The sequence below is a fragment of the Pelobates fuscus genome, chromosome 1 (assembly GCF_036172605.1).
Source record: "Pelobates fuscus isolate aPelFus1 chromosome 1, aPelFus1.pri, whole genome shotgun sequence".
NCBI classification, from domain to species: domain Eukaryota; kingdom Metazoa; phylum Chordata; class Amphibia; order Anura; family Pelobatidae; genus Pelobates; species Pelobates fuscus.
In genome coordinates, this window is record NC_086317.1 from 299,054,270 (window position 1) to 299,066,253 (window position 11,984).

The 11,984-nt window shown below is 33.3% G+C and overlaps 1 protein-coding gene across 1 annotated transcript in view; it reads left to right on the forward strand.

The window, feature by feature from the left end:
* DMD (dystrophin) overlaps window positions 1-11,984 on the forward strand; it is a 2,317,639-nt gene that overhangs the window by 1,050,332 nt on the left and 1,255,323 nt on the right. The window contains exons 34-36 of the mRNA XM_063457949.1: window positions 7,957-8,127; window positions 10,549-10,728; window positions 11,806-11,934. Of these exons, the coding sequence (XP_063314019.1) occupies window positions 7,957-8,127; window positions 10,549-10,728; window positions 11,806-11,934 (480 nt within the window). The remainder of the gene's footprint in view (window positions 1-7,956; window positions 8,128-10,548; window positions 10,729-11,805; window positions 11,935-11,984) is intronic.

The following is an 11,984-nucleotide window of genomic DNA, read 5'->3' on the forward strand; positions in this document are numbered from 1 at the left end:
ATTTAGGCTGGAAGAAAGGAGATTTAATCTAAGGCAAAGAAAAGGTTTTTTTTTTACAGTAAGAACTATAAGGATATGGAATTCTCAGCCTGAAGAGGAGGTTTTATCAGAGTCTATACAGATGTTTAAACAGCAATTGGATAAATACTTACAAAAACATAACATACAGGGATATAATTTCTAATTAGTGGGGTAATAGCTGCTTGATCCAAGGAGATATCTGACTGCCATTTTGGGGTCAAGAAGGATTTTTTTTCCTAGTTTGTTGCAAGATTGGAAGCGCTTCAGGCTAGGTTTTTTTGCCTTCTTTTGGATCAACAGCAAAACATATGTGAGGAAGGCTGAACTTGATGGACGCAAGTCTCTTTTCAGCTATGTAACTATGTAACTATGTAACTATAAAGAAGGACTTAAGTCAAACTCTTTTAAGTCAAACTCTTATTTGTTCTCACTTGATCTGTGAATTGAATGGTAGAAAACCTCTACTATCTCTGTACTGCAAAATATACACATAATATTATATTGTAGGTATCATGGGAAAAGCTAAATATATGCTTCATATTATACTGTGTATATATTTTGCATTACAATTTTTGCACATGCTTTGTGTTTTTGTTCATCTGATGCGTTTCTGAATCTGATTTTTATTGGTACTAAAATTCTGCAGCGGAATGCACTGAATATGGCAGATATTCGGGCTTCCCACAAAATGTTCTATATTCAGGGAAGATGGTTCCACCGAATTAAATTGTCTTGCCATGCACAAGTCTATTATAGACTTTGACAGCCCAGTTTGGAACATACTGTAAATCTAACTTTTCGTGCAAATGTTATTTGGTTTTATTTAGTGATTTCCTTTTAGATTTCCCTCACCCCATAATATTCACAAGAAATTCTGTAGTGAAATATCGTGTGTACTTCTTGAGCAAAAGATGAATAGCAATTGAATAAGGGATGCTGTCCCACCACACCTTTACAAACAGCAAAAAAGTGAGCAATGGCAGTGTATATCCCAGACATATTAAACTTTGCCTTGAGTAACTTAAAGACTGGATATTTTCATAATGGTTCCCATCAGTGTACAGATCTACTAGGCAGTAGAGATGCAGTAAAACATAACTCACATAAAGAACAATATTAATTTGAGCCCTCTACCTACTTATAGTTTCACATAGCTATTCTGAGAGCTACACATCTGTGGTGAGGAAAATGCAAGCATTTGTCATGCAAAAGACATGGGCATTATGAGCAAACACCTGGAAACACGCTCCGAGCATATATCCATGGATTTATCACAGCCATTACATGCACAATACACTCATTAATAAAATAAAACCAATGCACATTTTTTTGTGAGTAACATAGTTGCTAACATAACAACTAAGAACTATCTAAGGTACCACAACACATAATTTAAAAAGTAGGCAAAACTCACATTACATGGAAAATGTTTAGAGATCGAAATTGCTAAAAACAAAGTTGTAAAAATAAAGCTATCCCTGTGGAATCCAAGTGAATGTTCCTTATAATTGCCCTATGTGTAGAATTTAAAATCAGTTGCCAGCACTCACTTCGTCACATGTTATCACCCTAAGGTTGTATTATGACCCTGATCTCACATTCAGTGAAATAGAATAATAGGGCCTGTCCACCAAAACCCACTAACACCCTATGTTATTGGACCCACATAACTATGGCAAAAACAACTCAAAGTCAACGATTTAGGCTCACTTATAAAGAATTCTCAGAACAGAGAACTATTTAATATCAGATATATTTATGCATCTCTTTTAAGTGTCTGATCGTAATGGCCCATTGTGCTTAACACTGTTGTCTTACAAGCGAGACATATGGCTATATCGAGCTTGGGAGGTGTCAGTGTAATAAATTAACATTGACAGAACCTCTCGCCCATTTTCCCTGTATTGATTGCATACTGAATATACACTTTATATTTAACAATTTGATTGTATTGCACAATACATTACAATAAGTGTTTTTTTTTGTTTCATAAGCCACACGTTAAACTTCTCAATTTATAGTAGTCGGGTAAAAGTTGCATACATTATAATTTTCAATACTAACGTATTTTGTATTTTCTAGTTGAAATGTTAATCATAGTTAATAGAATAAAATGTAAACATAGAAAACATATTAAAAGGGAAAAGCAGGGAAGCAGCACTTTCAGTAATATCCTCAAATCCAGATAGGGATGGAATAATATAGGGAATAAAAAGAGAAAATAAAATATAGTGTAGTATATAGATAACTGGTTATTCTAAATAAAACGAAATACACTTAACATTTTCTGGCGACTGTATTTCGGCTCCAGGTATATTTGGTTGGACTGTACAATCCCCGTCTGTGGATATGTTGGTAGTCTTAGTTGTATGTTGGGTGGCGTCTTTAGTAGTTTTGAGAGTATTATTTTTCAGTGCACCACAGAGTAGCAGTCAGGGATCATCTGTGTATAAAATGCAAATAAAAACAGAATCTAGCGTTCTCTGTGTTATTAAGATAAAAAATAATTAAGAGGATGTATACTCACAAGAGGAGAGCAATGTCAGGTATTGCTCAATCCTAATAGACGTAGGTGGCATAATCCCCACCAAGGAGATCACTGAGCGAATCCTCTGATTAAAATCTTCACAGATAAATTAGGAAGGTCCAAAAGTCTGTAAAAAGACTAGTTTTATTAGAAAACAAATAATAAAAATTAATATAGCATAAAAACAACACTTTGAAAAAGCCTTATTTTGGGTGAAATGTGTTAGTGTTTTTTATGCTGTGTTTGTTTTTTTATTTGTTTTCTAATAAAACTAGTTCTTTTATGGATTTTTGGATCTTCCTAATTTATATTTGAAGATTTTAATTGGAGGATTTGCTCAGTAATTTCATTGGTCCCTGCTTTGCTATATCAAGGGTAAGTTAATAGTACAAGCAAGCAAAACACAGTGGTAGAATAATGTAGTTATTTCAAAGGGTATTAAAGAAAACAAAGAAAGATATTAGGGAGTTAATACATAGAAGTCCATTATAAAAAGCAACACAACAAGTTTTTTTTTTTTGGTAAAAATAATAATGCAACCAGAATATGTTTCCAGAGCTTGCCTCATGGTGGCTGTCAGATCCATCTTCCATATTAAATACTGAAAACTAAAAGTAGTAAATTCAATAAAAGGCTTCAAGATAGATATTAATCTCTATGATGAATGTTAACCATAACAGTAATTCCCTGTCTGGATGTTAAATGATACAGTATTATGTGTATGGAACAAATGGCTTGCTTTCTAAACCACCTAATTGTGATAGCTCATTTAGGTTCCATAAAAGAGTGTAGATAGTATGGGACTAATGGCCTAATTTATAGTAATTCTGTACTAAACATTAAAAGGATTCAGGGAAATGTTGATCTTGTGTCCTGATAAGTGACACAGTGTGTTATTTTGGCATGTTACCTACACAATGATGTCTTAGTAGAGTCCACACATAGACGGCCAGCTATTAAAATACATCATAAGGTTTTTCAAAGAAGGTCTCTTCAATAGGTCTTAAAGGGACATGCAGGTGTCAAAACTATAAGAAAGTATATGAAATAGTATAATGCATTTACTGATTATGTGCATGTTTTTATAAAAAGAAAAATGCAAAAATCACTTGCACTATAACTTTGCTTTCTTGTCTTCTACTTATTGAAGTAAAAGGACAAGTAGTAGAATGGCACAGCTCAATTTTTTTGTATACACTCTTTGATAGCTTTTGCTTCCTGAACCTAGCTGTACACTGAATTCATGTTTTATCTTTCCAGAGCATACACTGATTAGCCACAACATTAAAACCACCTAATATCGTGTAGGTTCCATACACAGTTCTGATACATCTATGGTACAATATAATAATAAGCATGTTGATACCCTTCAATATGCATATGCTGTTATTAATCACCTTGTAATCTTTCTATATACTTCCTTTGCAAGATCTACTAGTTATTACACATATGATCACAAGTGAAGCACTCTATGCTCTCAAACATATACTTTTCTACACATTTCTGTTTTACAAATTAACAAAACAATTTTCACACAATGGCAGTATGAACATTTCTCCTGGATTAAAATATAATGACTTTATTTAGATGTACTGTGTGACAATAATTTCACTGAGCAATTTAAGACAAAACTAACTGCATTATAGAAAATCCATTAGTGACATTCATTGACTTTAGCTGTTTGAATCAATAAAAGCATTATGTTGACTGATTTTTGCTGTTGCACAAGGATATATTGTTTGAATGTCTTGGCTTCAACAGTAGAAAACAAGGAAAGCATGTTGGGATCAGAATAAATTGTGGTTCTTACTTTTCAAATATCGAAAGCTGTTTAGCAGCAAGTAAAAATGTATGTTTGAGATCAAAAATGTATAAATGCTTATATTATGGACTTATTTGACAATTGAAACAGTTTGCCTGAAGAGATAACTTTAGTGACTTGAATCCTGATTGTTAAAGGGTCCCTCTGGACACAATAACTAATTTGTTTTTTTTTTCAATGGGTTAATGTGACTGGAGTCCACTGGTGCCATACTGCCATTCAATGCTAAATAGTTTAGCACTAAATGAGATACCCTAGCTGCCCAGAGCCTGGCTTCTGCTTGAGGTTTGGCTAAGACAGAGATTACTCACTTTATCTATACCAATACTTCCTCATTAGCCTAAACAATACAGATGGTACAGACTGTTGGGGAAACGCATTTAGCATTAAACAATGAAAAACAATTTAACACTTTAACCCCTTTATATGAAGCAGAGTACCTATAGTGTTCCTTTAAATCCCTCTCAGTAAGCATTAAAGGTATAACTTTTTTTGATTTTCTGATTTTCTAATCTGTTCTACCTGTTAACATAGTACCATCTTTTCGAGTGAAGCACTTTATAAACCAATTTTCAAAAATCCAAAACAGTTTACTTGAGACTCTTTTTTTATAGAAGCAGGACTGAAATGTCCAGTAATAATACCTCATCTGGTTGAAATGAACCATTGTCATTTGCAATCAGGAACAGTCCACATTATAAAATGATCTTATATTATAGGATGGCCACTGAAATGCATGCTTGTTTTTGGTTTTATAACCCATGTTACCGTTTAAATTTGTTATTTCATCAAAATATTTTTTCTAGAATGCTGCATTTATTTCAGTGAATCTTCTTTATTCAATTTTCAGTGATAATTTGCACCACTACTAGCCAAATGAATTTAACAAAATGATGTATTCTATGATTTTGCATTTATTTGTTAGTATGGTAATTTGGTCTCAGTAAATAATGAACAATTGACAGCAACTATGTTTGTCATCGTTTTTAAAAGACAATCAAATTGTCTTTGATAAATAATCGAAAAGTGAACAAGGAAACAAAATTGCTAACCTGGATGAGTATTCATCAATCAGGAATCGACCCACTAGGACTCAATTATTTTTGAGATATTGAAGTTTTTTTTGTTTATGCAGGGACAGGTTTAGAGGAGATGTTCTATGGTGATGGGCTGGAACACCTTGCTAGAAAATGCAGAGTATGCTCTCATAAATTATTACACGAAAGAACAATCAATTAAAATAATCACAAGAACTAAATCAGTGATAAGGGGGTGTTGTCATTTCAGAGGAAAATTAAACATTGTAATAGCTAGCATAAAGTAAGCTTTTTATTTTGTTTTGTTTTTTTATTTTTAAAAAGAACCTCTACTAAATGATGCATTTTTAGTAAATGCAAGGTTGTTCTGGAGCGGAATTCAAATGTCCCATGATTCCCTGTATGTTACCTGTGAAGGAAATCATGGGACACATTAATTGCACATACCTTGAGGGCACCTCTAGCCACCTAGAGTAGCAACATGGGGTTACGCTATAACGGTTTGTCTCTATAAGACACTTTACACCAGAGAAAGCTTTAACAGAGTTAAAGAGATTGGCAGCAGAAGTATCACAAACAAAACATGTGAGCGTACTTTTAATGCTGTAAGTGGCGAACTTCGACTTGTTTACTTGACTGTAAATGAATATAGCTTAAATTATTATGCTTGCATTGGGAAGAATTAAAGAGTCCAAATCCGTACCTTAGCAAAATGTAATCCAACTTCATTGCAGAAATACATAATTGATAGGTAGATTTTGCAAATGTTGATTACTGTTGGAAGAAAACACTTAAAAGTTTGTAATTGCTTTCAATAAAACAACTCTCTATGGAGAAATTAAAGAAGCTTACTATTATCATGGGTAAACAAACTGCAATGATAAGGCAAAGTTTCAATTACTTTAAAGGAATAAGGAATCATTTTAACTACAAGGTTTGTTCACTAAATAACAAAAAAGTCTCAAAACTCAACCACAAGGGAGATTTTTTTTTTCCAACTCAGATTTTTGTAGTTTGGTTGTCAATGCAGCGCAAATACACTATTTCACCTTTTTCATGGGAATGAGCTTTCTTTTCCTCTAGTGTGCTGATATCAGTGAAGCTGGGGTAAATCACTAAGGACTAGATTCTCTTAGCAGTGTAATGGTATTCTTCTTATAGAATAGCAAGTCTACAGGAAATTTGCTGCACAGTAAACAAAATAAACCCTTACTATCCTATGTGCTGGTTAACTCTGTGCCAAGTTCATGGATATGTGTTATATCGCATATACTATTTTATGTAGCTATTACCCTTGTTACTTTACTCTCTTTTCCTTTGCTTTTGTATTTTTAAAATAAATACATACAATAGGTGGAACACTTTAGATGAATCAATAGTAAGTGAGCCTCTCCCGTACAGTGCAGAGGCCATGGAAAAAAATGCGCTGATAGTGCTTACCAAAGCATGGAGAATAGAGATAACCCTCCGCTCCCAGTGACTCAGCCAGCTTTGCACGGTGCACAATGAATGACGTCATTCATTGTGCGCCGTGCAAAGCTGGCTGAGTCGCTGGGAGTGGTGGGTTAGCTCTATTCTCCATGCTTTGGTAAGCACTATCAGTGCATTTTTTTCCCACGGCCCTCACCACTGTATACTTGTTGCCTAGCAACCACGTTCCCACGACACACCATGTCATCACGTGACCTTCTGCAATCACTTCCGGGTCTGCACTGTACGGGAGAGGTTCGCTTACTATTGATTCATCTAAAGTGTTCCACCTATTGTATGTATTTATTTTATGTTATTTAGAGTGGCATAACGGGTTCCCACTCAGGTGGTCTATAGCACTTCTTGCTAACACTTTTTCCCAGTAATTGTGTATTGTTCTTTTTTGTGAAGCTTTTGTATTTTTTTTAAATTGTACAGATATTTGTGGAAATAGTTGGGAGGTATTTTACCTTGTGACCAACTGACGTCAAGGTATTATGGTGGCTGAGTTCAAGGACTAAATGTTTACTCCACTGCTAAACCTCCATCCACACATCTAATTAACTGCATGAACACACCTATCAGCTCCCATACACCTATGCATTTGCTCACACAAACTAGGCTACTCATATCGCACATCCCATCCAAGAGCCTGTCAGTCAATATGTAGTGTGACCCAATATCTTAGCATGACTCTTCGCTAGTCTAGTGAAAATACAGAGAAAATTCACTTTATAATTAATGCAGAACTCTGCAAGAGAAGCAACTTATTACTCAGTCATTTGCTTTAAATAAAGTGTAATTACTTCCCATGTTTAAACATTGAATATATAATGCATTTAAAAATATATTGAAATATAGCTCTTTTAATTTTAGAAATGGAAAAAAAATCAATTTTCATTTTGAATTCATATAAAAAAACACAATATCCTTGGATCTATTGCATACTAAATATTTTTGATATTATATTGTGCACAAACTCACACAATCTAATAATTCATTAGATTATGGTACTTTACTAATTAAACATTTTTTTTTATTTATGTTGAAAAGGAAATTGTTATTTGTCTTTAATCCAGGTTACAGAGGGAAAGCAGGTACTGGAGAAAAGCCTAAAGTTATCTCGAAAGATGAGAAAAGAAATGAACAGCTTGACAGAATGGTTAGCCGCAATAGACACAGAAGTAACCAAGAGATCAGCTGAGGAGGGTATGCCAACTAGACTGGATGAAGAGATTGCATGGAGCAAGGTAAATAGAGATTTTGTAATTTTTTTTTTTTTTTTTTAAGCTCAGTAAAAACATTTTTCTACCATGCACTAAATATTTTATAATTTTTACGGATGAAAATCTGTAAATTCAAAGAAAATACAAGAAAGAAATATGAAAGTAATTTTTATATGATCAATTGGTTTCACAGAGGTGACGTCATAGGCCATGCACAAACCACTGTAGCATTTATTAGCTTGTAAAGTTACAGTTTGCCCAAAAAAAAATATAAAACTATGTCATTTTCTCTCTGGTGTTACAGTGGGTTGGATTATGTACTTTTTCAGTAAAAAGCTTATTACTCAAAATAGTACAAAACTCATGTAAGTTACAAAAGCACTATGAAAAGGGGATCTAGGATGTAAATTAAAACAAATAATATCACTGTTTTACTTTTTAGTTAAGGCACAATATTTTTTGTATGATCAAATGTTTTTGTTATTACATGTTTATTATAAAATTAGAATGGATGTAAGTAAAAACATTTCAAAGTTATTACTTTGTAAAACTGAAGTAATCACTAGGACTGAGCAAATAGTCAAAGTCCATTGTTATATAATCTTTCAGGGAAATCCAAGCAAAAATATACAAATCCCAGTCTCTAAAATTGTATGTCAGGGGAATGCCCTGTACCTCTGGTCCTTAAACTTCAGACATACAGCGCCAAGGGTTGCCAAATCTAACTTTCTTTCATGTTTCCCTTAAAATTAAGTCTCTTATATTTTCATACATGTACCATAATATAGGTTGAAGTTTGTGCAAGAACTAAGCATCTAAAACTGTAAAATAAATTGATTTTATATTTGTATAAATCTAACAGGTAAAATTATACTTTACTTATTCATCTACTGTTATTGAGATTAAATAGTAAACGTCTTAAATTTACAAAAAACCTGGCAAAAATAAAATGTCTCAAGTGTCATGTATTTCTCATGCAAACATTTTGATAAAAACAGGATAGTTTCATCCCAGTCTTAGTAAATAAACTTTTCAAAATATATAAATGTATAAGAATTCTCTGTACCCATATAAGTGATAGTTTTATTGTGAATTTTATTTTAGTTTAAAATTAAAATTCTGAAGTTTAGGAGGCACTACATTGCTTTTCAATATTTTTCTCATTTCCACTTGCCTTTAAGTCCAACATTGAAGTATATATAACACATCAATCTGCCTAAATCTTTGATTAATTCTTATCTCATCTTCTGCTGCGGAGGACAAATGTCACATTTCAAGGAACAAATTGCATGTTCTTGATATCTTAATATGTTTGAGCCACACTGCCAATCACTCAATTTCTTTTATATAAAAAATATACTTTTAAAATATACAAATTTGACCGATTAAGATTTGCTTAAATCACATTTCAGCTTTCTAACTAGTTTTAAATATAAATTACTATACAAAATGTGTAATTAATTAAATTTAATACTTGGTGAAAAAAAAACCAGAAACATATTCATATAAGGTTTGAAATTGTATGTAAAGTACACTTGAAGACAGTGACTATTTTCCCCTTTCCTCACAATGGTCAATATCCTTCTTCCATTCTGGTTTTCGTCTAGAAACTCGGTTCTTCGAGTTTCTAGAAGAAGAGTTTCAGAAAAAAAGTATACGCGAAAAAGCCACCTGTGAGCTGAATGTTAAACAAACATATAAACAAATGAGGTCCATCTGCTAGAAAATACCCCTACTCAACCACTACAACATTTGCTATAATATGGTGAGAGTAAGTTTAGCATCCTTTGTTCCTTTATACCCTTTGTGGTGGGCATGGATTTACTATAACAAGTAGGAGGCTGCCACATATCTTGTGGCCTTTGAGAATTAGAAACATTAATTGCTCGCACCGTTGATGCTAAATACTAGGACTCCCACCTCATTGTTTCAACCAATGCTTTATTAAATGATAATTATGAGATGAATCTAGCATTAACATTTTTATGAGTTGTATCTTAGAAAAAAATTCTGCTACAATATACCATTTCATTACTTTTAATTCATGTTTATTTAATTTCTTTTTAGAAAGCTCTTTTCTACAGGCAGGGCTAGCAATCTTTGGGCTTGGGGACACGTGCAAACTAATGGCCAGGTGTATTGATTCAACATTCTGTAGCAAACTATATAAATATAAATATATGAAATATCTAAAGAATAGTTCCAGCCAAAACTTTCCATTACCATTTTAACTAAATGCGAAGGTGAATATTTTATTGTTCGGTATACCTTACGTAAGAAGCTTACTGGGCTTTCAGTGCCTTAGGCTGATCACTAATTTATTCCCACATTTTCCCCTTTTGCAACTTATGCTGCTGATGTTTTAAACATGAATTAATAACTTCAAATATAACCTGTCACTTTGAGTTTATGTGAGAAATGTTGTCTATTTCTATATGTTTATAGATCACCCAAAAAGAGATGGAAAAAAGACAGCAGCAATTAAAGAACGTCAGAGATTTAGGAGATTCCCTCAGGGCAGTCCTGGGCGAACATGCAAGCCATGTGGATGACAAGCTAAGTCTTCTTAACAGCAATTGGCTAGCAGTGACCTCAAGAGCAGAAGAGTGGTTTCGCTTGCTGTTGGTGAGTAGATTTCTTTCAGTTCTGTTATAGTAATTGATCTTAACGTAGTGCAAGATATAGTTCTTTAGATTTAGAGTGTTTCCTGTACATATTGGAGATTTAAAATCTTTCTGGATTTATAACTTACTGTAATAAAATAGAAACATCTAGTTAAATAATTGGCAGTACTATTGAGCAGTTTCTTGTACTAGTAGATGAGTTTTACAAATATCTAGTAGCTACCCAATTTTATTCAGTAGAGCTCACCAAGGGAACAGAAGACCAGTGCCTCTATGGCATTGCCTTTTATATCAATGCTTCTTTGTCACTCTGCTTGGAATTTTATAGAATTCTGAGATACATCATCATATCCCATGATATTCATTGCACTTGAACTTGCACTTCATTGAAAAGCGCAGGTCAGCACAGGAATCTGTGTAGTCTGTCTAATATTAGTCCTCTGGGCCTCTCAATTCCAAATGCCAGGGGTGAGAGAGATTAAATAAAACTCAGTAAATCACTTGCAATTGAAAATGAAATTCAAAATATATCTCGAAAATATAGTATAATCTATAGTATAGTATAATTAAATTCCTTTTCTAACTGAATCAAATTGTAGATGGTGCTGTTTGGATACGCTAATGCAGTTATCTTCCAAGCTTTAACTGATCTCAAAAGATTTAAGAAAGAATCACGTGAGGCTGATTGTGATGGAAATGTAACAGACTATAGTGCAGTGCAGGAACGGTTGCCAGAAACTCTGTTAACACACAAATTAATACCTCAATTAGAAACATTTGCCAACTCGGCTTGGCTGTTTTGGCCTTAAATTTACAATCTTCGTTGTCTGCTCCTGATTTATCAAAAAAAGCTCAGTGTCACGATATCCATGTATATTGGATTACCAACTAAATATGTTGTAAAATTATTGTTTCATTTTACGACTGGTATGCAAACAAAATAACATAATAAAAATGTGTTAACTAGCATACTAAGGCAATACAAACTTTTAGAACCACCTCTTTGCTTGATATATACTTATATTTGCTTAAATATGTCCCATAAATGATAACCTTAGTATTTCATATCTAATTATAGGAATATCAAAAACAAATGGAAGCTTTCAACCAAGGGGTAGCAAACACCACAGCCTGGATGTACCGAGCTGAAACATTATTGGATGAAGCTGAAAAACAAACACCACAACAGCGAGAAGACACAATGAAGGTATAGTACCACTTTCACTGATAATGGTCTGCATTTGTGATACACAACCT